The sequence below is a fragment of the Apteryx mantelli genome, chromosome 10 (assembly GCF_036417845.1).
Source record: "Apteryx mantelli isolate bAptMan1 chromosome 10, bAptMan1.hap1, whole genome shotgun sequence".
NCBI classification, from domain to species: domain Eukaryota; kingdom Metazoa; phylum Chordata; class Aves; order Apterygiformes; family Apterygidae; genus Apteryx; species Apteryx mantelli.
Window position 1 is genome coordinate 22,121,766 of NC_089987.1, and position 25,769 is coordinate 22,147,534.

Below are 25,769 nucleotides of genomic sequence, written 5' to 3' on the forward strand. Positions count from 1 at the left end.
TCAGTTCCAATTGCCTTTTGAAAAAAAAACCTAGGACTGAAATTAGGACATTGAAAATTACTGTTGCATAGATCCTTCTTCAGAGGGCACAGATCCAGCAGAGTATTTCTGCACTGAGTTTTCTCAGTCAGCGAAGGAACGGTATGTGCAAGCTATGTGTGTTTGAACACACTGCCTTCAGGCGCTCCGAGGTTCCTGGGCAAGCTTAATTTTCAGGCAGGTACTGAAATGCCCCAGAAGGCAGGATAATGGTGTAAATCTAACCCCCAGTGCAGGTACTAAGTTGTGGCACTATCCAAATAGTCTTTCCCACATAGCTTTAGCAACTAACATGCTGTTCTACTAGTGTGATTTTAGAGGTTTTTCTGCATTTCAGAGGTTATTCTGTATTTGACCAGTGGCTTGACAACCTACCGTAAACAATTCCCCTCAAAAACACAAAAACAAGATTATTTTGTGATAATACTTGGCTACATCTTACCAATGGTGACTACTGGCCACTGATTTCCTGGTGCAGGTTCATCTAGGCACATTGCTCACATCAACTCGCTGCTGTGTGCCAGCCAAGGGCTGCTTTTTTCAGTGGACAAATGCAAACCTTGTTGCATCGCTTCAGCCTATGGGATGTGGATTTTACACTTGGTAAAGACAAAAGTTGTTTCTATGGGAAAATAAATGACAAATTTGTTGTCAGGATCTTGGCTAGGGGAAAGTCAGCCACATCAAAGGTCTGGACTGTGACCGAAAAACTGACAGCACTGCAGAGACACAGGCTGCCAAGAGCAAAACAGACATAGGACTGGAAGTGCTTGGCATGTAGCTTTGGAAATTGGGATGATGGGAAAGCTACCTTCTGATCAGAGCCACTCTCTTATCATTGAGTGGACTATAAAACTATAACATTACGCAAGCATTAGGATTCTGAACATAGAAGAACAAAAGAAGAGGCTGGAACAGTGGGAACAAGTACAGTAGGTGGCAGAAAGCCCAAGACTTATGCCAAGAGACTGTTCCATAATCAAGTCTTAAAGTTTGCTTGCTTAGAACAGCATGGGTGGCTCAACACCCTTTGTACCAAGAAGCTGGATTTGACTAACCAGGTTCTTAAAAGGATTCAAATAAGCTATTGCTGCAGATTTGAAGTGACAGAGATCAGTGCATTTGCCAGCAATATTGACGGGGCTGAAGCAGAGGCAAGGGGTTGTTTTGGAGATTAAAACACTGTGCAAGAATCAAGTTACCCATTCAGCTGGTCACATGCTCACTGGTTTCTCTGTAATGAATGATGGGCTGCTGGCTTTAATTCAGTATTAGCAAAGAGGAGAGCAGCCGGTTACTGGAGGCTAACACACCTGACAGCCGTGAGAAGTTATCTAAGAACCTACTTCCACAGAAGCAGAGAACAGCCTCCTCCCAACCTGTACTGCAAACACTGATTTGTAGAGCGGTAGAGGAACAATGAATGCAGCATGGAGTAGGAAGTAGGAACACAGGCACCCAACCTCCATCCTGTTAAGGGTATTTTTAGCTTCTAGTAGAAATTTGCTTTGGCAAAGGCTCTAAAATATCTATACGTCTAAGCTACAGTCTTACTGTAATATTTTAATTGAATTCTAAGAGATCCCACAGTTAATAAACACTTCTGCGTCAGGAGCCAAGAGATTTTTCAATGCATTCTTCTTTGATCCCTTTAAGTACTGCTAGCACTTCATGAGTATGCATGAAGCTTGGGCGTGTAGTTTGTTTTCCTTATTCCTGAAACGCACCCTTACCTTGCCCACCTCTGTATCTGCAGTTTTATCCAGCAGTGGTAACAGAACAAGTAACTAGAAGCAAAACATCCTGCAATCAGGGTGTGGGGAGAGATGTTATGGATATGAAACCGACCACTTCCTACCCGCATAGATCCTGGAACTGGTCGGTTTTCCAAGATCTTCTGGCTTAAAAGGCCAGAAAGGAGATGTTATCCCTTTGGCGCTTCTCATGCAGCAAACTGCAGTTTACCTAGAAAGGAGGACGTCCCTAAAGGAAACCAGGGATTCACTGACACAGAGTACTTCTACTTGGGAGCACAAGCCAGTAGGTGACAACAAAAGATGGAAGCAATTCCAAAAATTAAATTCCAAAGCTAGCAGGCCTGAGGTCCAGCGTTTCAGTGTAAGGTTTCACATCCACCTCCAGGTTCTTAAGCCACAGTGTAAACATAGTAAGATATACTTACGTACGTATACTTAGCATGTACAGAGATCAAACTGACTATGCAGCAAAACTGGAAGTGTTCCACTTTTCAACAAATTAATTTAACCATACGCATCTTTCCAAGTGAAGAAGAACAAAAGCAATGTGACCATTCTATGTTTTAATGGAAAAGATTGATGCTCTAACTACAAAATGCATTATATTACATAAATAAGTTACTGTAAGAAAAATAACTGTTCCAAGGTTATACCTCAGTCTCGCATAAATATCGTATCTGCACTTAAACTCTGATTTTTTTTTTTTTCCAAGAAGCTTCCTGCCCTTTGGCCTGCATAATGATATTTCTTGCCTGATGCCTTGACTAAAATGCTACCTTGCCAATTACTTCACCCTACGCTGGAGTCACTGACTGAATTAACTGCTTGTCATTATTGGTCCGTCACATGTTGCTACACATCCCATTCCTTTTGTTGTTTTCTCCACCACCCAAAGATTACATGCTGGAAAAGTACTGCAATGCCTTCGTTGTTACGGCTGTTGGCAGGATCTCCCTTCTGTGTGGAAGCACTGCCTCCATGCAATTGCTAATTCTTCTGGTTGTTTTAAGAAGAGGCTGTCCCCACACGCATTATCCTGAACAGCATGTTAAAGTTGTTGCTTCTTATTGCATCCCGACAAGCAGCGATGACTTGCGTTTTAGGTTTGCCAACTGTAAAGAGAAAAAAAAAGACAAAAGAAAAAAAGCACTTAAGTTACTGAATAAAAGACTGCTAAAAATATTTATTAGATCCAGTCTCAAAATTTAGGGTTTTCTTTCAAATATTTTTTAAAAATGTGTGAAGTACCGCCTTGCCATTTTCTTAGTAAATAAATATCCTTTTTTTTTTTAAAGAATTTTCTGTAGCTGTATTAGAGGGTGTAAAGAACTTCTTAGAGGGGTAATGCTATAAATCCACAAAACACACCTCCTTCCCCAAAGGCCTTCAAAACAAAACACAGAAAAAAGGCAGGTGACAAAGGAAAACTAGCTAGCAGTGCTCCAAAGAAGGCAACAAAACAACAGCTGATTCTCTGTAAAGTTAATAATCTACAGTACTACCAATAAAATAAACAGCATCACTTAAGTTGGTAGCATTTTTTTTTAAACTAAGTTAGAAATTAACCGAAACATTATTTCAAAAGTGTTTTTAAAACTGCGTTCAACAAAACTAACAATTTTTATACCACCTGGAAAGCTGAAGACTTACTTCAAATTGTTTTCCCCTAACATTGTGACCCCAGATTATACTGGACACTCACGGCTCACTGTCCCAGGCAATTGGCTGTGACTGAAAAAGGAAAGATCACTTCTACTAATTTAGCTCCAGGGCAAGACTCAGCTAAACTCAGGTGGCATTTGAGACATGTCTTATCTGCCTCAATAGGGTCCCAGACTCCCACTTTTCTCAAATACACCCACTTACCACGTAACTGCCCTGCTCTCTGGATTGCCTGATTCACAGCTTTCAGATTATTCAACAGCTCAGTGTGATTGTTGCAACGAATTTTGTACTGATTGATTAAATCTCTGTTAAGATCGTACAGCTCGACGTACCGTTTCTTCATGTTTTTCCTAGGGGAACAATCACTCTGGTTATTTGAAACTCTGGAGACAAGGAACTAATTCCTGGTTTGTCAGTATAAAGGTGTAACAATACATGGTTGTAATGGCTACCATGGTTACCCGCACGTTTGGGGTACAACAGACCTGTCTAGACATGTTGGTTATACTCATTATTTACTGAAAAATGGTCTATTTTTGTAGTTACTTTATCCGGCAACCCAAAGAGGAGATGTCACTTTCCCCAGAAAAATTAACACTCCTGCTCTGCAGTAGCTCAGACCACTTTATCGTTGCCCTTTGACACACAGGACAGGACAAGAGCAGAAGAGCACAGCCGGCTGGAGTGAAAATACTGACACCCAAAATTTCTTTCTTGGTGTTCTCAAAGGTTCCCCCACTACAGCCAGCTTTTACTGCCTTCTTCCCTTAACGTAACTTTTCTGGATGAGCCAAAACACCATCTCAGTCTGGCAGGACTCACCCTGCCTGCTGCGTGCTAAGCTCTTACTCCCTCCCTTTTGCCTTCTCCCTCCTGGTTTTCCAAAATACCAGGACAAGGCTCAAGATGGTGGGACCAGCTAAGATACCAATTCTACATTAAAAGCATTTAGTTGTAACTAAGCATCCCCTACACTGAATGCCCACATCACACAAGTGTTTTTGTGCTTTTTTTCCTGCCTGAAAAGCAAAGACTGGCTGTTCCAAATCCAAAGCCCGTGAGCTAAGCAGCAGCTGCTCACATGTCTCCCAGGAGTCGTGCATCTTCAGCCTGAATCAGCATGCTGCGGATGAGGTTGGAGTGTTCAGCCATGTCGGCAGTGAGCCTCTGATTCACTGCGTGGCGTTCATCCACCTGTCCGAGGCGAACATTCGTGAGAAAGGGCCCCCAGGCACTCTGGCAGGAGTGCAGGCAACCAGCTAAGCTAAACCTTGGCCTGTAGGAACCAACATCCCAACTTCACCTACCAGGATCCTTAGGACCATCCTCCTTCCTCCCACCACCTTACCGCCAGAGCAGTGCCTTGTCCTCCAGAAGGGAGTGACCAGGCCAAGACATGCACCCTACCCCCCGTCCACTTCCACAGCACAGGCTCCCAAATAGCATATTTTGTTATTTACATTATTCTAAACAATTAACAACTGCTGGAGACCAAGACCCTATTCAAGATTACAAAGAATAAACAGAAAGCTGCTGGTGCCCCTCTGCCTTTTGCACAGAACGCACAGCAAACCATGGCTTGCTGACTTACACGAGGGAGCTAAAGCGAGTTTAGAGATGCTCGGCTTTTTCTCTCATACAGATGTCCCCAGTGACTGTTTAGCTGCCATTTTCAAAGTGCCCAATGCCTCCTCACCTTGACCAACACTTTCCGCAGCTCCTCAAAGTACGCAGGGAAATCCGCTTCCACCTGCAAGTCTTCAATTGCCAGAAAGGAGGCCAATGACTGGATAATGTCACCAGCTAGGTCAATATCATCCGTGTTGATAGAAATCTATCCGAAAGGACAAGAAAGCACTTCAGCCCTCTTCCCTGCCAAAATGTCTCCCAAAACTGCTCAGCAGAACTGCTTCTACAAGAGCTACGTATGCTCAAACCAGCAATGTGCAAGCTCTAAGGCTTACAGTAGATAAGGAGACACTGATCTCAAAGGGGCTTTTAGTCAGGCCTGGGGGAAACAGGTATCAGTGCGAACAGGGCCAGTGCAAGAGCTATGGGCAGCCTTTGTGCCTCAAATCATGACTCCCTGAAACCATTTTGTGAGGGAAGAAATTCCCTCCCACAGACCCACAGGCTGGACTGTTTGCTTCATTGACTGGCCCTGAAATTTTACCCACTAAGAGTAAGACGCACCCAAAAGTTGCAGAAAACATCCCCTAAAACTTGAGTACTTCCTCTGCCTGTTCGGTCCATCTTCCTTTTTACTGCCTCAAGTTGGCACCGCCCTTAAGTTTCACTGGTATTTAATTAAACAGGCATTCCCTTTGCCTGTGAACGTACTCACCTCTCCGCCAGGCTTGATTTTGATGCAGAGCTGACCCGCATTGCGAAGGGAAGTGAAGCAAACCTGAAAGGGAGCACTCTGAAGCTCTGCATCCTCTGGTAGCAGGAAGCTCTGATTCAGCCACATGACAATCTTGCAAAAATAAAATGAAAAGCCTCAGCCACCTCTTATGCGGGAAGTCTGTACACTGGCGAACCATGCAACATTCCCACACGTGCGCAGGACACCAGGGCACTGTTCAGGGTACCTTGGGAATTACTACCTATCCTCTAATCCACCTCATGAACTTATCAGGATGGGGGCAGTTGGCCCCCTGCTCCAAAGCTGAATACTCCTAAGAAAATCAAATCTGACAAAGCGAGTACGGCCCAAGGTCAAAACATAAGCCCAGGCCTGGGGACGGGAGAAAGCTAGAACTGATCAAGGCTCGGTTCTCCTCTAAGAATTCAAAGGAAATTTTTGTTTCATCTTGTTTTTTTTTTTCGCCTTGGCCATTTAATGCAGTAAAACATGGCAAATATGGCAGAGCCTTACAGTTATGACCAGCTCTAATCACTGCCATTCCACAATTCAAGCCTTTTAGAAGCAGAGTTACAGGATAACTGTTCATCTGTTATGAATTTGAGCCATTATCTGGTACTGTATTGCCTTTTTCGACCCCTGTTGTCTCCTGGTTTATATAATTCATCTCACTATTGGACTCCTGCTACTGGCGCTCTATCAGTTGTTACAGAGCAAACAAGGTAATATTTGAACGCCTGGTAATCTCAGGCCATTAGTTCCTGCAGCTCAGGCTATTAGTTCCTGCAGCGGCAGGAATTCCTGAAACAGGGAATGCCCCAATTTGTTTGCACAAATTAAAAAAAAAAAAAGGGGGGGGGAGGGACAGAGTCAAATTGTAATACACAGGCCAGCAGCGCAGTTCACTGCATAATTATCCTTCCCTCTTGGGATTCTCAAGCTAACTACAAACCTTCCACCTGCCACAAAAAGCAGCACCTGTAGGCAGGAGAAGAAAACAAGAAACAGAGCAGAAACTCAGGAACTCACCCTCTGTGCCCTCTCGTTCGTTGTACAGTTAACATAGCTCAGTGGCTCTGCGGCCGAGTCCGGGCTGCTCAGGGCATACATTGAAAAGCGGGGAAGCTGCCTTGTCAACTCAAATACATGGAACTGTGTGCTGAAATCCAAAGTAAAAATACAGAGAGAGTTGCTAATATACCAGCAATTCACCTACGGCATGGTTACTGCCATCTCAGCATCCAGCTATGCGATCGACCGCTTACCACTCCCCATAGGCAAACCTGAACTCAGAAATCCCAGGCTTATCACATCTCTATGACGGCTGAATAATTCCTCCATTGATCATTTTCCACACTCCTTCCAACGAAATACATTTGCTAGGCTAACACATTTGAGATTTTACTAGGTGACTGGATATTTTAACAGCTTCAGCAAAGTCTTATTAAAAGTAACAATAAAGATGAATAGAGGAAACAGAAAGGGAATTCAGTTGCATACATTCTTTCTGCAATGATTGGCCAGCCCTCAAAATACACCTCCCTGTGTAGGGAAAGGACACTGCTTCCTGGGGCACCACACCCCCTGGCAGATGTGAGCAGGGAGAAAGTCATTTTCAGACGTGTATTAAGAGACATTTTATTTCTATGGAGAACTGGAAAAATGCTGTCTTCAAGTCAGGCTTATGTGACTTGCCCTGAAATCAAATGGGGTCACAGCTACTGAGCACTTTCAAGGACACTATTGTGCTCTCCTAGAGCCCAGGCTTGTTCAAGTTCAAAGCAGCCACCGTTCAGGCCCCGGAGAGGCAGACACTTAGAGCACGCAGTCTGGATGCAGCCCATGCTTCTCTCCATGCACTCCAAAGACCCACAATAAGGCAGCCCTGGAACAAGGAACACTTACTGCTCTTCTGAAGGCAGAGTCAGACCACAGCAGGTCCCAGAGACCTCACAGCATTCAGACTTTGTTTGGAAAAGAGCTCAGCATCACAGGTACAATAGTGCTTTTAAAAAAGTATCCAGGTCTCCTTCCAGTAACACCAAGAAGTGAGGCACCAGGGAATTAATGGGGCACTTCCCCTGAGACAAGCAGGAAGCCACATCACGGGCGTTTCCTGTCACACAGTGTTAGCTCTGGGGACAAGCAGAGTTCACAACACAAACCTCACCTGTTCCTGTAACCCACAAAGGCTTTGATGTGCAAATCCACCGGGACGTCTTTGGGTGGAGTGAGGGGAACGCGAACACAACCTGAGAGGTTCTGGAGACTGGGGTGTACCACATGGCTCTCTCCTTCAAATATGCCTTCAGCAAAGATCAGCACAGCACGGATGATTGTGTCTTAACAACAGGAAGAAACAGTGGTTCCTAAATTAACAGCTTTCTTCTAGCAACAAACCACCATTGCTTTCAGAATTAAGCACAATCAGTTCCTTTACACTCCTCCTCTGAAATGCTGAAATATTCCAGATGACCAGCAGTACCACATCTGGACCCGACTGCAGCAAACCTCTGGACACACCTGGTGCGAGGAGAATTTGCTAACTTGGGGTATTTCCAGCTTTGCATTTGGAGCCTGCTGAGGTCCAGCTACATTCGTGCAACACTCTCACTAACAAGGGTGATGAGGGTTGCTGGACATGACCTGAGCTCTGTGTGAAGCCACTGTGGCCATCTCTGCATTCGTTTCATGGTTTACCTCCGTACCAGGTAATCCACCCACGGAAAGGCAAGGTTGTACGTGAGTTTTTGGAAACACAATTGTTCTTACAAAAAAGCTGTTAAATAAGTGAATCCCTCTCTATTGACCACCATACTCAGTGGCTGGGCGCTTACTCTCTCACTGGGGATAACGCACTGCTCTTTGTTAATGTTCAGAGTCAACGCAAGGAGCATTGCAGCAATCACAAAGGCTCATTTCAATCTAAGTTAACTGCTAAGTGCCTTGGTAAGTAAAATACAAGAAGAAACAAATTCCATCGAGCTCATCTCTACTGAGATCCATCAAAGGAACACAGCTTGATTCAAAACTGTAAAAGGCAGGCAACCACACAGGGGAACTACAGACACAACAAAGGGGAAATAGGTGAATCATCAGCTAAATATAACCCAACGTTTACACGAAGTTACATGAAACAAATGTCAAGGTTTGCAGGTCACCACTCACCATTTGTTGTGGAAATGCACAACTCCACATGAGCAGACTGACTGTCAGAGCCCAGATTAACTGATAGGGCAGTCTGGAGTTGGGTATTTGCTGGAATCACACCTCTCCGCCCATCAGCTTCCTTCAGTTGAGTGTTCAGTTCAGCCTGTTAAAAAAAACACATACACTTCAGTATCAGAACTTCAAGATTTTCATTCAAGCAACCTGGAACACATATGCATAAGTCAGTTGTCTCTTCTTGCAGGAGAAGGCTCTATTAGAGTAGTTCCCACACGTTTCAAATATCTATGAAGAGTGATTTGATTAGGCCTGGAGCTGTGGACACCTGTGCTGCAGTTTGTTCCATGAAGCACTTTATTGTCAGTGGAGCTCAGCTCCATACCCAAGTCCTTATTCAGAACCACCACCTAACGTACATTCAGTTTTAAGCACAAGCTTATATATTTTCATGCCTTTGCTATGGTGGTCATTACTTTTTAAATATGGGCGTGCTCTTTTCTCAGCCTATTTTTCAAAGAACTCTGCAACTTCCCCTCGAGCCACAAGTGCATTTTCTGCACCCTGTCCGTACTCCCAGGCATCATCCATTCACCTTGTGTTTTCATACAGTCCCCTCTGCCACCCCCCGGATTGGTTCCTTGCATTGAAAATTACAATTCACAATCATAAGCTGATGCACAAGGCTGAACAGAATCCAGGTCCAGACACAACGGCCCTGGCAAGTCAAAGGAGCAAGGAAAATGTTACTTATTAAAATAAGAAAAGCAAGTTCCAAACTTGCACGAGGAGCAAGCCAGATGCACAAGCAGGCATCTCCAGTAGACATTCCCACCGAGTACAAATAACTAAGAGTTTACCACTCTGACTTGACTGCACTGTGACCTCCCCCCAGATTATTCTTGATTTATAGCAACAGGAAGCCACGTTTTGGCCCTATATATTGTTTAAACAGTACCTTTGCATTTTCCTCATAGTTTCGTAATTCCAGCAGCAGATTTTGTTTCTTTTGACTAAGTTCTCGGATCAGGTCCTGCTCAGCACTTGCATCCATTAGATTTCCTTTCATCTCTTGGCCTCCCGGCAGATAGCCCCGGACTGCAGAGAAAGAAAGCACAGCCGATTGCAGCAGGGCCTTTCACTGTATCCTCAAAACTTCAGTGTCTGCAACATGACTCTCTTGTAACATGTCAACAGCAGACAACGCTGGTCCTGGTCTTCAGGTGACACATCCTGGTACCATTCAGCTAAAAAGCTGAATTCATTTACACCCACAGAGGCTCTGACTCGTGATCAGGACAAGAAAGATGGACATTAAAAAAAAGAGAGAATTTCCAACCTGTCTTTAAGTTCTAAAGTGCAGCTGTCACAGCCTTTTTGTGAGAGGATTCCCACTACGATCACTCTTTCAGGAGCTTAAGCAAGTTTTAAACCACTTACTCAAATTAATAAACTATGTACAAATATGCACAAATTAATAAAATACATATCTGGGTATTGTAGAGCTGGTCAGAGGAGTTGTTACCATCTGGAAGCAACTGAATGACTGCAACCCACTGTCCATCAGCCAGTGAACAAGATCTGCCTCTGCTAGTTTTTCCCCAAATCAGGAACAGTTCACTTACAAGGCTAAGACCTGTTTCCCAGTAGCCCAGCAGAGCATAGGGCTAGGAAAAACCTCCCAACTGGAAGGCCTGGGGAGACAGAAAAGCTGAACAGGAGCCACAGAGATGCTTGCCAAGAACTTCCCTTTGCTCTAGGACTGTGGCGCTCTGGTTGCGGCTGTCAGTGAAAGCTAGGGGGAAAACTCCAACGCTTCTTCTGATGAATACTCTGCCTGACTGTGTAACCTCAGTAAAAAGTTGCAGGGAATCTGAAAAGCATTCAGTGATTCTGAGATGAGGTACACACTGCCCTCCAACAAAATGATCCCAACACAAGAAAAAAATACACTGCAACACAGAAGAACAATGCTCCCAGTCATACAACCGACCTAGTGTGGAAGGATGCTGGTCCCAAACACAGCTCCAGTGACAAGCGCTGTGAGAACGCAGAGGCTTGTCCATGTGACCCTGACAACTGGGTTAATGTGATCTAGTAGTGCTTGAAGGCTCTAGACTAAGGGGATCCCCATTGTGCCAAGCTTTGTTTATGGCAGACCCATCAGAAGAGTAACATCAGGTTCAGTGACATTATCCTGCATAGCTCAGTTAGGATAAGATGTCTTCATGACTGTATACAATGGTTTCATTCTTCTGTAAGCTTGGGAAGAAGGTTTGTATGCTGAAGCCCAAGTGCAGCATATCCCAATAGCCTGCGATCAAGACAGAGAGCAACACCGTGCTATTTAATAAGCACAGAATTTGTTCCAAATGGGTTGTGCCAGACCTGCTTGTATCAGGTCAATGTAGTTGAGCAGTTGGATAATCACACACTTTCTCGGGGCCATCATATGTCCCTGTATATTCATGCTGAGCATATTTAAATAATCTACACTTATATTTGTTTCCACTTGCAGTAACCAGATCTCACTTCCTGAATGTCTGGTGGGATAAATCCACCAGTTCTCCAGTCTCAGGATAGCATTTTCCAGCAAACAAAGGGCAGTTAACATCTAAAACTTCTAATATGAAAACTAATAATCTTTTGAACAAAACACCCTTAAGCCCTCTAAACCCCTTTACTCACTATAAAGCAACCAACCCAAAGAATTATCACATGTAGGGGGAAAAAAAGATTTCCCATAATGTTTAATAATGCAGCCTGAAGAATCAAGGTCTGTACTGAATGTAAGTCTCTTAATTATCAGGATAGAACCTTTTCTGCTAGGCAAATGAATTCTGATGGCTTTTTGAACGATAACAAAAAGCACATTGATCACCACAGAGAAGGCAATATTCAAAATCCTGTTTGCAGAAAGTGTAACTCAAAATTCCCTTAATTTCACATAAGGCAAAGGCAATTTGGCACACAAAAACGCATGTGGAAACCAAACAACATTTAGTTAATCTGCGAGTAAGTGATGTGTCTGATAATATCTTGATCAGTGTTTTTACCTTCACCATCAACTGAACAACAGATTAACTGGGTGTTTCCATCCATTCTGTAATCCCCCTCCACCAGTCCTGCAATTGAAGAAGCAAAGTTGTCCTTAAAGATTACCTCCCCAGTTCGGTCACTGCGTGCATCAACCTGAAACAGAAGAGTTTCAAGGTAAAATATGAATAGAAAAGCTAATTCCAAAATATAACTTATGCAGCACTCTGGGCTGTTAACCAAAAGCCAGCTTGACTCATGGAACTGCAGAAGAACTTGCAGCTTTGCAGATCACACCACAACAAGGGGGGAAAAAAATACTATCAAAGAAATGAGATCTAGACAGACTCAACTAAAAGAAACTGCTCTTCAGAGATGCTTCAATAGGTTAGAAACAAGAGGAAGCAAAAAAGGCAACTGCAAGCCGGCACTGCCAAGGTTATGCACACATAGATGCGCCAATGGCAGGACTAAACTAGACATAACCTTAACACAATATTTACAATCTCTCATCTTAGTTGCAGTATCTTAGTCTTGATGAAATGTATTATTTTTATGCACAAATAACATGACCTTTTACTATTTTTCATGGGAGAGGAACAGCGAGGGGAGCTCAGTTCTGTACAGTGTCTCTCTTCCAGAGCATGGGACCCAGCATTGCTCTTTCTAGGAGATAGGAAATGTTTCAGGTCAACAAGCTAGGCAGAGACTGTCCATAAAAGAGACCAGATAGGAGTAAGGCAAGGAGAGGTTCACTCCATAACAATGTTGTGACCTATGCTGGATTCGGTGTGTAACACATTTGGGCTCTAGATTGCCAGCTTGATACAAAGGAAATTAAATTCCTCCAAGCTAATGAGAGGTGCTGAGAAAGAAGCGTAGATTTACCAAAAAAGAAAAAAAAAAAAAAGCGGCAGGCTGTGTCCAGGGGAGATTTGGCAACTAGAACAGTTATTTCTGGCAAGGGGAATACAAAGTTAAGAAACTAGGACCAAGCTGCATAGAATGCCTTTACATAAAATTAATTAATGCATATAGATTTATTCTAATCCTGCCATAGTTAAGACTGACACTGCTCTCCTGTTACCTAAACACTTTGCTTTCCTTGTAGTTTGAGAACATCCAGGAAGCATAGCAGAAGAATATTAGCACGTGCTCAACACAGAGCTGAAAAGAGACACTCGAGAGCCCTAAAATGTGGCATATGACCTCTGCTACCATAGAAACAATTTACCACACCTTAGCAATTGATCCTAAGCAGAGGAAAGAGGTTTTCTCTGACTAATCTTGCATTTGGCACTGGATTCACCAGCCAAACTAGGTTTACTGTAATAGTTCCTCAGAGCTCAGTTTTCAACAGTCACCTTAATTTTTCTCTTCAACCTTAGACAATTTAGCAGCTTCGTTCAAACACAGCTTCCAGATTTACAGCTCCTCATTTTTTCCCCTGTATAAACTCACCTTCCCATTGGACCAGCCAGTGATCAACTCGCATACTCCATCAGAGTTCAAGTCAAAAGCATGTATGCTCATTGCATGGTTCTTAGACTGGGGACAGAAAACAAAGAATAAACTAAGCTTGCATATGTTTTCTAAATTGCATATGCTTGACACACGTAAGACACTTGAGCGTGAGCCTACAGAGAGTAGAGAAAGGACTAGAAAAATGTCTCTTAACAGAAAGTTACAGCGTTGCCATCTGAAAGGTCACACATCTCTGAAATCTTAGCACTTGCATTACAAATACAGCCCACTGCTCTCAGAGGACATGATCTTTCCCTTAAATATTTTTTCATCCACGCAGATGATTAGAGCTCACAAATCAGTGTGTAAAAGCCAAATTCTCTAAAACAAATATCAGAGCTTCGACTTTTCCATAAACCCTTCCTACCACTGGGAAACCCCATTAGCCTCTTTGTGCCACCTCCTAAGAACTCGAAGGTTTTTGATTTTATTATTATTAACAGAACTGTTCTAATTGTATTACATTAAGAGCATTAAAATGAATGTCAGGAAAGGACCTACCCAATATGACTTGTGGCAGCAGGTCATTGCTTCTGATGCTAAAAATTAGCTTTGAACACACACAATGCAAGATGAATTCAGTCTCTAGAAAATAATTTATTGATTCAACAATGCAGCTAAATGCACTTTCTAACAGTGAATTCAAGATTCACTTTTGTATCTCTTGTTTAAGCCATCCTGCAAAGCTGAAGCCTTCAAGCTGTATGGTTGTATCAGTGTCATTTAAGCCATCATCAATAATCCCCAAGCACTGATATGTTATTAGCACACCTATAAGAAAGGGTATATCTTATAATGACAAAATTACATTCAGTGCTATGCTCAGAAGATTTTAAATTCATGTAATGAGTTTGGACACCATTAGAACATCCCGAGATAAGGTACCGAATCCCTAGGACACTTCAAAATTTCAGCTAGGACACACTAACACTGGACTAACCTTAATCCTCCAGTAGCGGGCTGTCCTGTCGTAAACTCCTACTGTCCCATTAGAAAGAGCATAGCCAAACCGACTGCCGTACATGGGGCTAAGTGCTGTGATAGTCTTGGGGGAGAGGGGGAGGGAGGGAGAGGAAGAGAGGATACAGGAGTGAGAACACATCCACTTCTGCAGCTTCAAGTAACAGAGAACAGACTACATGCAATTTCTATCACATGAACTGTACACTATAAATTTAATGGTAAACAGATCTATTTTTAAAAATCAGTTTAAAAATCACCAAAGGCCTGTAGGATTTCCTTACACAAGCTGGGTTATCAGTGTTAAGGTATACTTCAGCAAAGAATTGCACTCAAACCATGCTCTTTGACCAAAAATTTCCTACCACCATCAGCAGCACAATTACTCATAGGATTCCTGTGGTCATCAATGCTAATATACTTTCATTGAAAACCTACTACAAGCAGACAAAACTCTTTTAAAGCCTCAGGACCTGAGGATGCACAAGAGTCCAACATTACATGGGCTGAGGAAACCCTTGCGGTACTATCGTTAGAAAAATCTTTGCCTGAGATTAGTGAGATAAAAAATTAACAGCTCCCAGGGTTGGACTTTTCCCAAACACCAGGCTAGCTATTATTTCAATAAGAAGCAGCTCCAGGGAAATACCTGAGCATCATAACTCAGCCCGTTTCTCACTCTTTTTAAGATCCATTACCTTGTAATTCTTCATTGAACACAGTATCTCAGTGTTTGGTAGTGGGGCCCTTTCCATGCACAAAGGGTAGAGATTTTAACGCCAGGAGGAACAACTGCAATAGTCTGTCTGGTCTTCTCTATAGCACAGCAGGAGTTTTCCTTCAACTAAATCCTTCACAAACTAAAGCAACTCCTCTAGAAACCAGACCTTCTCACTGTAAAGATTCCCAGTGAAAGAGAATCCATCAGGACCTTTGCTGAAGTCACTGAGTAGACAACAACCACCCTCATCATTAAATGTGCGTGCCTCAGGCTCTGAAATTGTCTGGTTTCCATTTTAAGCCGTTTCACTTTGTTATACTTGGTCTCCTTAATTATAGTGCTTGTGTTTACAGTTCAGTCTTACAGGTAGATATCTGCAGACCGACATGAAAGCACCATGTAAACTTCTTTATTAAGCTCAGCTGATTGTGCTCCTTGATTTTTCACTGTAAAGCATGGTTTCGAAATCTGTTACCCTTTCCTCTCACGGATCTTCTCTAAAGCCTTTCCCAAGTATCAACATCTTCCAAATTGTGAGTACCCAGCGAGGACAGAAGATCCTAGCAACAGTCAAGAAGTCAAAGAGGCAGCATACCCCTTTTATACCCAAATTCCTCTTGATGCATTCAAGAACCACATTAGCCTTTGTGGTCTCACTTCCATCAAAATAAGCAATTAAACACAGAAAATGCATGCTATTCAAGTCTTAAAATGAGCACAATGTATAAAGCCAATGTGCACTGAATTTACCTTCCTAAAAGGAAGGGTTTAGGTGCAACTGTGTTCTTTTAAATTAGAACAGGAAGATTGTAACAGACCTCTCAAGACTCTGCAAGTGTGAATTTAAAAAACAATTCTACTATAGGTCTGGAAATAAATCACACATGAGATTGATGGACCATTAATTTTTTACTGTCACAGATCATGACATGACTCTAGACTGGTTATTATACAGACAGTATTACGCATTTCAGGCCAAGTTCTAATTCTAGCCATAGTAACAGCACCCTTTCCTAAAACACAAATAGCTATTAAAGATAAATCCAGGCAGTAAGTGGTTTAATAGTTAAGCCTTTTTGTCCTAACTTGGGTAGCAAACTAAACTTCAGACTTCAAGGACAAAGTTCTCTAGCACGTCCTTACTCTACCCTTGGACCAGATGGGTCATGAGAGGGCTAAAAATGCTCCTAAATGCAACCATAAGGGTATTTTTCTCCCTTATAAGCAACCAAAATTTAACAGTGGGGAATTCTCTCTCAGCTCTAAAGCTAAAGAATAACCCCCACACCTTTTATTTAACCCTCTGAAAACCCATCTGTCCCACACTTTAATTTAGGCACTGCAAAGGTATAGCCTTGTTTATATGGCCAACGCACAACTCTCATTTCACATGACTGCACTGCAAAACATCCAGTTTTGCCTGGCTGACTCCCTTCTACTCCCCCATACACTGTCTGGGTACACACAGAGACAAGTTATCGGGTCATGATCGTGTCAGTGCAGTTGAGATAAACTGTAGCAGATGTTCTATTGCTCAGAAGTCAGTAAGAGCTTAAATCACTGGGCTTCTTCCAGTAACTTTAATCACCTTTGGACAGGGCCTCAATTTTCAGTCAAACAGTAGTTATTTTTCTTAATCTGGTAAACTAGCTGTAGAACATGAACCCATATGCAAATACTACTGAAAGACATTAAACTAACATTTACAGTTCTAGCAGAATAGATATTGTGCCAAATAGTTAAATAATATTTAACTACACAATAAATTTGAACCAGGATAAACAGAGCAGCTTTATGTTACACAGAATTTCCAACTCCATCTGCAATTGTAACAAACACCATCTAGAAGTAATTTACCTCTGTTTCTGACATTTCTGCCACTATCTCATCTTCTTTAAACACGCGGATGTCAAAATCTTCAGAGCCAACAAGAAGCTAAGAAAAAATAAAATCTACAGTTATTTAAGTTAAAGAAATAAAAAGCGCATACTCCAGGACCCAGAAGTAAGCAGAAAACAAGCAAATATTCCAGGTCCAGTAATAAAGAGCTTTTAACAAGCATGTGAAATGTTGCCAGTCGGACAAAAGGAACCCTCTGTGAAGACAAGATTTCAGAAGTCTCCCATTGGTCAAATACTAGTTATACTTGTTTTGGCCAGCTAGAGTCTAACAAAAGCACAGTGAAATATCTGGGGTAGGAATGAGAAAAGATATCCTGGAACATCAGGGCTACACTCTTTCCTTACTGTAAAAGGTTCAGTGTTATTCATAATTGTAGTTATACACGTGAAAATACTATATTGCTGGTGTTGGCACAGGAGACTTACAGCTCAATTCTGACATTACTACACAGGTGCAGAGAAACAGCAACTTCTAATTACTAGCTTGTGAGCAAAGAGATGGGAAACATTTCATTATTCTGCACTGAACATCCCTCACAAGCATTTCTTGGTGCGTGCTGACTCAGAACTACTGAATCCAAGTGTCCAAACCATCACTGCTTCTCCAGCCTGAAAGGTGGCTGCCACTACTGCAAAATGGGTTCTAATCTGATGTAAACAATTGTGCAAATAGGACATTAGCACTGAATCAAGTCTTCTGCATTCTCATTCATTATCCTCTTGGAGCAAGTAAAAGATATTAACCAAAAAGGAGGCCACATGGAAAAAGCACTTTATAAAGATGTTAACAAGAGAGGCCTTCTATTTTACAAATTGAGAAACCGAGGAAAAGAAATGCTTAGTGCCTTACTCATAAAGCCATCCATCAAGTCAATGACAGAAGCAGAAATATAAACGAAAGTTTAAATGCCTGGTAGTGCCTTTGCCCACAGGAACCTTTGAGTCTGGCATCTCTTCCATCTTTACTGGGCAGGATAGACAAATCCATACTTAAGTTGGATTTTTGAATAAATAGGGCCTTTTTTCCTCCAAAGCAAACCTATTTCAACAAACTAAATTACACAGGCCTAAGCTTACTGTAGCTATTAAAATAATTTACAGTTAAAAAAAATATACAAGCAGTACAGATTTCTTGACAAGCCATTAGCTAGAAGTGACCAGCTAAAAGCATGGAATGTTAAACCAATGATTGGTAACGTTATCGTCTCCTACACGTGCCTACAGGGTTTTTTTCTTCATTTAATTTGATTCAACTTGTCCACCTCAGAGACTTTCATTCCATTGGACCGGAATCTGAAAAAGCAAGGAAGAAAATTCTCTCTGAAGTCTTTGGCAAGATGGAAGAAAGTAAACTATCAGTCTAAAATCCTGAGGAGCACAGTGACCAGAATAAATCAGCTTTGTTAGCTACTAAGCAACAGAAGCATCGTCCTGCAGTTAATCAGGCAACTTTAAAGGCAGACATGTTTTTACTGAGGGAGGGAAGAACAGAAAAGGAGCTAGCACACCCATTTAACAGATAAGTCATGTAAGTGATAAAAAACAATCTTTAAAGATGGTTTTGTGCATTTTCTCAGAACTGCAGTTTAAAGCCACATGCAGTTCCACATAAGCCACAAGTAAGAAAATGAATCATCTAGATAATTAAGATTAAGAAGAAATCCTAAAAACCTCAGCAAATGCATGCTGGGCTAACTAACAAAGTAAGGCAGTTGGACAATGCATCCAACCTTGCTTAGCTGAAAGTAGCAACAGATTATACCAGCTGCTGAGAAGGAACCTTTCTTGGGGGGGGAGCTTAGAAGCACAAAGGCAAAACAACTATAATTAGCGTCACAGATCAGTTTCCTGCTTTCTGACAGAAAGCAAAAAATCTTTATACACTGTCTCTACTTCTTATAACCATCTCTCAGCCCATCCAAAACACAGCATAGGAGGAGTGTGTAGAAATCAATTGGAAGACCTGCAAAGAGATGTTCTTACTGCATTGGTACAATATTTATAAGAAACACCAAAGGTGTAGAGGCTATTTACATATCAATATAAACATCACAATTCAAGTGATGTTCTTACCCACTCTAAAGGAGGATATCTTGGTAAGTAGGCAGAAGAGCTTAAGTGATAACGATTAATATTGAAAGACAGATGACAGAAGTGAGTATTTTAGCTTGGCAACTTAACAGCATACTTACTTGTATCTGAAGTACACTAGGAAGCCAATATTTTTCTCTACAATTCATATTAAAGCCATGATCCTTCAATTTACATGGAATCGAAGAATACTTACAGTAACAGAGAATGCCATACAAATTCAGGACTACAGCCATATATTTATCTGTTTATCTCATATGTTATCAGCAAGATGCTTGTTAGAGTTTATTTTCAGTTTTACATCAGAGAAGCAAAGAACATTTAATTTCCTCATGTCACTACTGAGGAGAAGCAGTGTGACTAGATGTGAAAACAGATTTCTTGATTTTGTCAATCACAAATAAAGCTCTTTACAGTACAACCTTTTAAGAGCTCATTTTACAGGTAAGATGATTGCAAGTTGTTTCTCTGCCATTTAAAAAATATTTATAAACATACCACCAAAATATCACTGAATTAGATGTCTTGTGAGCGATAATCAGAGACATTTCATTGTATTTCTTCTGCTGTAGCTCAAAAGAATTTGGGAGAAGTTTTCCATTACAACTGGCAATCTATTCACCAAAGCTAGACACCAATGTTGTAAAGACCACTGAATATGACTAGTTTTACATACTGCAAGTAGTCCCAGAGAACGGTGCTGCTCCCAGTATATGGATTAAGCATCTGTGCACATCTTTGCAGGAGTGGAGCCTGAAAAGGGACAACTTCGAAGCAGAGATCACTTTAACTGGCAACATACGTAAGCCATGTTTGATAATCTGTGGGTCTGGGGTTTTTTTTCTTCTATCGTTTCACTGCAAGACCATGAAAGCAGTTGAATTCACATGTAAATAGTTACAAACCTCAGTTCTGCCATCACCATCAAAGTCACACAGCGCTAATGAACGAACATTGTCTCCAGTAACCTAAAATGAGAAGGAGAGTCTTCAGTACTGATGACAGCTGTCAGAGGCTAAACTATTTTTTATGATTTCAAATGCAACAGAACAATGAACATAGTCAACACTCGAGCAATATCTGAATGCACACTGTCCAAATACATGATTTAAGGTCTGTGATAAATTAAGAAGGATCTGAGCTATTCAACAACCAAACGAATGTATCATATAAAAAAACATCAAGGGGAATGTGTGCTATCAAAAGAATCTTTTAATAACAAGAAGAGTGTTATGCGTAGCCTTACCGTCCAAAAAAGGTCATTTCCTTCATAATCAAAGCCCTGCAGGGAACAGTTTCCACCAATAATAGCAAGTGGAGATGAAATGTCTCCTAGCGTTCCAAGAACTATTGCGTTGGCTCCATCCGAAACCTAAAAAGAAACGTTAAAGGAAGAAGAAACATAGCAAAGAATGAGACACCTAGGTGCATGGAGTTCACAAATCAGAAAGAAAGCTTCCAATATTATCATGTTTGTCTCCTTTCTAATGGGGTTGGGGTCTTGCAATAAAATCTGCATGTAGGGATCCCTTCCTCTTTATGGATCCAGTTATCAGAGCTGAGTGGAATCACAAGGCAAGACAAAATTGACAATAACCATTTCTCAGAACAGCTAGTAATAAATGATACATAAAGTTAGGCCAACAATCAGGTTGATTAGAGGGAAGGTTATAAAATCAGGAATTCAATTATTATGATTAGTTATGCACATATGTTGGTAGTTAACCTTTTACTATAAACTGAAAAGTGTATTGCTTAAAGTTACACAAATCCAAGGCCTTTTCATGTTTTTTCCTAGTAGTCTCTGATTCCATGATAAAAGCCATGATTCCTACCCTCACTCACCAACTGTAACTTGGATAGGTTAGGGTGAACAAACTCTAGTGAAAATATGAGTTTAGTTAAGCTCTGAATCCTATTAACATTTTTAAATTTTTTCTTGCCAAGCAATGCAGAACGTATTATGAAAACTTGCTCCCTCTCACGCATACATAGGCACACATCATATTAATGTTTTGACTTTCCTTTTAAAATACTCCACAGATTGTAAAGGCAAAATGTTCTGAATACAGCAATATAACTAATGCAATGAACTGAGGCATAACTGACAAAGTTATGTAACAACTGTAATCTTTAGAATGCAAAGAAAAAGAAAACAATGAAGAGATGCTAAAAGGGGAAAAAGTTAAACTAACTTGCCTCTCTGTAAAACAAATCCGAGTTGTTATGCACATCATAAGCCAATAAATTAGTCTGTGTTCCAACCAGAAGAGAATCATAACCAAGCTGAGGATTCAGCACTCCTGAAGCTAGACAAGTGATCCCTTGATTAATGTTGAGAAGGGAAATGTCAGAATCTTGGGTACTTTGCACCATGCGGTTTATGCTTGTTCTCTGGCCACGGGCATGAGGATTATGAATAAAAACCTGTAGAAACAAATATTTTAAATGTTTTAAACATTTTAAATATTATCACAAAGCATCTATGCGTTTCTTTACAAACATTAAAGACTACTGTTTGGATAACAAGCGTGGAGGGAAAGAAAGGCATTCACTCAAAAGTGAAGACAAAAAGGTTGGGTTTTTGCTGGCAGTACTGTTTGTGACAGCTATTCCTTTGTTTTAAACCACCTCACAAAGGACAATTACAGGAAAAACTCTAGCCAGCAAAGCTGTGCCACCTTTGCAGAAACGGCCTGTGCTGTTACATTTGTTTCTGAAAATGACAACTGACAAGTCTTCAACCTACAAAAAAGCAAACTGAAGGGAGTAACAAACTAAAAAAATTACATCCCATCCAGTAACTGTTACCAAAAAAACAAGGTGTGTACTAGTAACCTTCATTTGTAAGTGAGCATGGTTAATTAAAAATGGACCTGTGCTAATAAGTTTTTATTCTCACTCTGACACCTATATTCAGTCACTGTAATTCTCTGGAGCAAGCAGTCATAGGATAATGTCATCCTTTGCTTCACACCCATACAGTTTGTGTCTTGCACAAGACCTTTTTCTACACTGTTCCTAAAGGCTCCTAAATCAAATTAATAATAATGCTGGGAAACAACGCAGATGAACTACGTGCATATCTACAGCAAACTAAATGCAATGGATTTATGCCTCTGTGGGTTTTTGTTTCCACCTGTGCTTTGTTTAGTTAAGTTGTGTTTAACTACTTTTGTTGAGTTTCAAACTCAAACAGAGCACACACTTAATGTTTTCTGTTACTGCAAAGCAGTCTTTGCAGAATCTACAGCACTTTACTAGCATTTCCTTCACTGGCATAAAGTTTATCCAATAACAGCATCAAGGCTCACTGCAGTAGCTGAAAATACACTACAATAAAACACATGGCTTGAAAAAAATCTAATTGCCAATTACCTAGAAAATGGGAATCTTTCTTTGGTGACTTGGGATTTAAGCTGTTAACTTCTGCAAACTTCCTATTGTTTAAAAGCAGAGTTTCAAGTGCTGTGACCCTGCACCTTCAGGAAGCTTCAGTGCCTTCCCTGCAGCTCATGCCTTATCCCAGAAAGAAGGTAAACAAACAAGACTTCTCATTTGCAGGGCTTTTAAGAATTTGTGAGCGACTGCTGCTGCTTTGAAAAGCTGGAAATGTCAGAGACAGACCCAAGAGCTGGTCAGGAGAAGCAAAACCCAAGGGCCAAGCTGCGGGGTGAACACGCTGAGGAAACACTACCTCCACCCGCGAAGCTCCTGGTAACTTCATGGATGTGAGGGTGAGAGAAGACAAGTGGTTCCCCTTACAGCATTCAGGGGAACTCTTATCTCCCTAGGCACCTGCCAGGCAAAGACTAATGTAAAAACAGAGCCCACGGACAAGCCTGGAACAATACCTTAAACTCCAGGTAACCAGAAAATTAAAGTTCACGTTGTCTCCAAGTAGTTCCCACTAGAAAGAGGCTGCTGAAAGAAGCTTTTGGCCAGTAGGCTTAGACGTTTGATTTGGCCAGCCCAGAATACTGTGTTTCACATTTAAAATCGGGCAATGTTTCCCAAGGCCCTGCCTCTTGATACACGGGATTTCTCCGTTTATTTTTGTCCGAGTTTTGTTTCTTTTCTGTCTGTTTAGTCTTAGCATGCAGCCCAGCTTGCTCGCGAAGCTTACGCAAAGCTTCGTACCGAGGCACCCGAGAGCGAGCCTGGAAAAATCCCCCTCTCCCCCCCTTTTGGCAGGCCTAGGAACAGATTAAGTGACTTAAACAGTTATATCCGGTATCCTTTCAAAAAAACGGAATCTCCAAACCCCGAAACACCCACACGCGGGATCATCAGGTCAAAAGAGAGTATAAAAAAAAAAAAAAAAGCAAAATCCGAGGAACGGCTCAGCTGCTCCTGCAGGCCCTCCGCCCGCCCGGGCGCCGCGGCGCCCGCCTCCCCACGCCGGGGGCTGCCCGGGGCAGGGCCGGGCCGGGCCGGGCCGGGCCTCGCCGCCCCCCGCCGCGGCGCGGGGCCCCGTGAGGCGAGGCCGCGGCCGGCGCCGCCCCGCGCCGTTACCTTGCCCGCCTGCGTGGCGGCCGCCAGGCACGGGTGGGTGCCGTCGAACCGGCCCAGCGCCACCATGCGGGGCAGGATCTTGTGGTTGAGCTTCAGCGTGAACACGGGCACCAGCATGGCGGCGGCGGCAGGGGGAGGCCGGGCCGCCCGCGGGCCCCGCCGCCGCCGGACGCTGCCTCCGCCGCGGGCTCGCGCCGCCCGCGCACGGTGGCGCCGCGTCAGCGCGGAGGGGCGGGGCCGGGGGCGGAGGGGCGGGGCCAGGAGGGGCGGCCTGAAGGGGGCGCTGTGGGGGGCGGGGAGCCGGGGACGGTTGGGGGCGGGGCCGGAGGGCCGGAGGGGCAGTTGTGGGGTCGGGGGAGCTGGAGGGGGCAGTTGTGGGGTCGGGGGAGCTGGAGGGGGCAGTTGTGGGGTTGAGGGAACTGGAGGGGGCAGTTGTGGGGTCGGGGGAGATGGAGGGGGCAGTTGTGGGGTTGAGGGAACTGGAGGGGGCAGTTGTGGAGTCGGGGGAGATGGAGGGGGCAGTTGTGGGGTTGGGGGAGCTGGAGGGGGCAGTTGTGGGGTTTGGGGGGCAGGACGGGGGGCAGGAGAGCGGAGGCCGCGGTGTCTCCCATCCCACACCGTCTCCGCCGCGCCGCTCCCTGCGCTCCAGCCCCAGGCCGCGTGGGGCCGGCGGGTGCTGCGCAGAGCTGGGCCGTGTGGCGTGAGCCTGCTCCTGCCATGGCGGCAGCACGACGTTTGGGGCAGATCGTGGTCCCTCTCTTCATTTCCATTCACGTCGCTAAATTGCATTAATAATACTTATTATTAGCTAATTCTAATAGCTCTTTCACAAGGTAAAGCTTATTGACATTGTTCACAACTTTATTAGCAGTCGGTCTCTCTCTTACTTTTAAGCCAAGAAAATTTCAAACCAAGAAGAAAGCCAGTAAAAACAAATCATGCATTTAAAATACACCACGGTGTCTGGGAAAGAGCAACTTCAAAGCAGTTGTGCATTTGTTCTGCTTTTTTATAGGTTTATATGTCTATTTTTACAGAATCCATTATTTCTGGAATCAGAGGAAGCTTGTAAACCTAGATTGTAGATCACAAATACTCACGCAGTTTAGCACTTCAAGACTAATAACCATGCTGTGCCCTACTGTAGGTAACTCCTGTTACTTTATAAACGTCCACAGATTCACCTAGTGTGCAGGTCCTGCAGAGAATAGGCAAAATCTAACCCCGATGCACAGCCAAGCTGCCTTGCCCACATTCCTCATATTGCCACCCCTTCTGTAGCGAGTCACAACAGATATTAAGACTGGTGTGAACAAAGTGTGTGTGTGTGCGTGTGTGAAAGCACCAGAAGAAAGAACACATCAAAGGTTAAAAGAACAGCCTATACTGATAATGAAAAACACCGTTTCCAGCCAGTCACCCTGAGGAGTTGTTGCTTCTCCCAAGGCCAGAAGGCATTCTGCAAAGACCTCGCTGGCAGAAGACCTTGCACTCCCACCGACAGGATGGCGGCAGCGTATCACATATGACATTCCTTTTTCGATTAGCCCAGCGGGAGGATAATAGTAAAATACCACTCCTAACTAATGTGAAAGACCTGTCCAGAAATGAGTTTGACAGTGCCGATGAAGAAAAACACGAGAGGCCTGATGAGGACTTGAAAGTTGGTGTCTCTCATCATCCGTGTTGCACACAAGCGATCCCAGCTTGAACACGCTTGAATATGTATGTCTTGGTGTTTGCGAGTGGGAGAGTGGGAGCATGTAAAACCAACTTGCTTTGAGATTTTGTATAATAAAATCACCTTCTCCTTCCGTAAGATCTTGCACTGAGCTTTGTTGCCACTGGTTTTCTACACTTCCACCCTCACCGCTGCAGGTTTGAGGACCAGTTCACCTGTATAAATGCCGATTTTGGTCCCGACCTCGGCATGTTTTTTCGTGTTGGCTGATAAATAGACCCTTTACAAATTTCTATGAAAACCCAGGAGTCAGATCTCCTTCAGCAGATTTCAGTGGCGGGGGAGGCTC

General features: G+C 42.9%; 1 protein-coding gene across 2 annotated transcripts; it reads right to left on the minus strand.

The window, feature by feature from the left end:
* Positions 1-2,344: 2,344 nt before the first annotated feature.
* BBS2 (Bardet-Biedl syndrome 2) lies at positions 2,345-23,927 on the minus strand. Of its 2 annotated transcripts, XM_067302671.1 has the most exons (17): positions 23,740-23,927; positions 21,424-21,651; positions 20,471-20,596; positions 20,130-20,192; positions 17,090-17,167; positions 14,492-14,596; positions 13,489-13,575; positions 12,048-12,183; positions 9,950-10,089; positions 8,995-9,139; positions 7,997-8,168; positions 6,856-6,985; positions 5,806-5,937; positions 5,158-5,295; positions 4,543-4,655; positions 3,663-3,811; positions 2,345-2,908 (listed from the first exon to the last, which is right to left on the minus strand). In XM_067302671.1, exons 1-17 carry the CDS (start codon positions 23,854-23,856, stop codon positions 2,802-2,804), a joined length of 2,166 nt encoding a protein of 721 aa, XP_067158772.1. In that variant the 5' UTR covers positions 23,857-23,927; the 3' UTR covers positions 2,345-2,801. The 2 variants fall into 2 exon arrangements, with proteins under 2 accessions (XP_067158772.1, XP_067158773.1); XM_067302672.1 differs by lacking the exon at positions 3,663-3,811 and having other exon boundaries at positions 2,815-2,908.
* Positions 23,928-25,769: the final 1,842 nt, after the last annotated feature.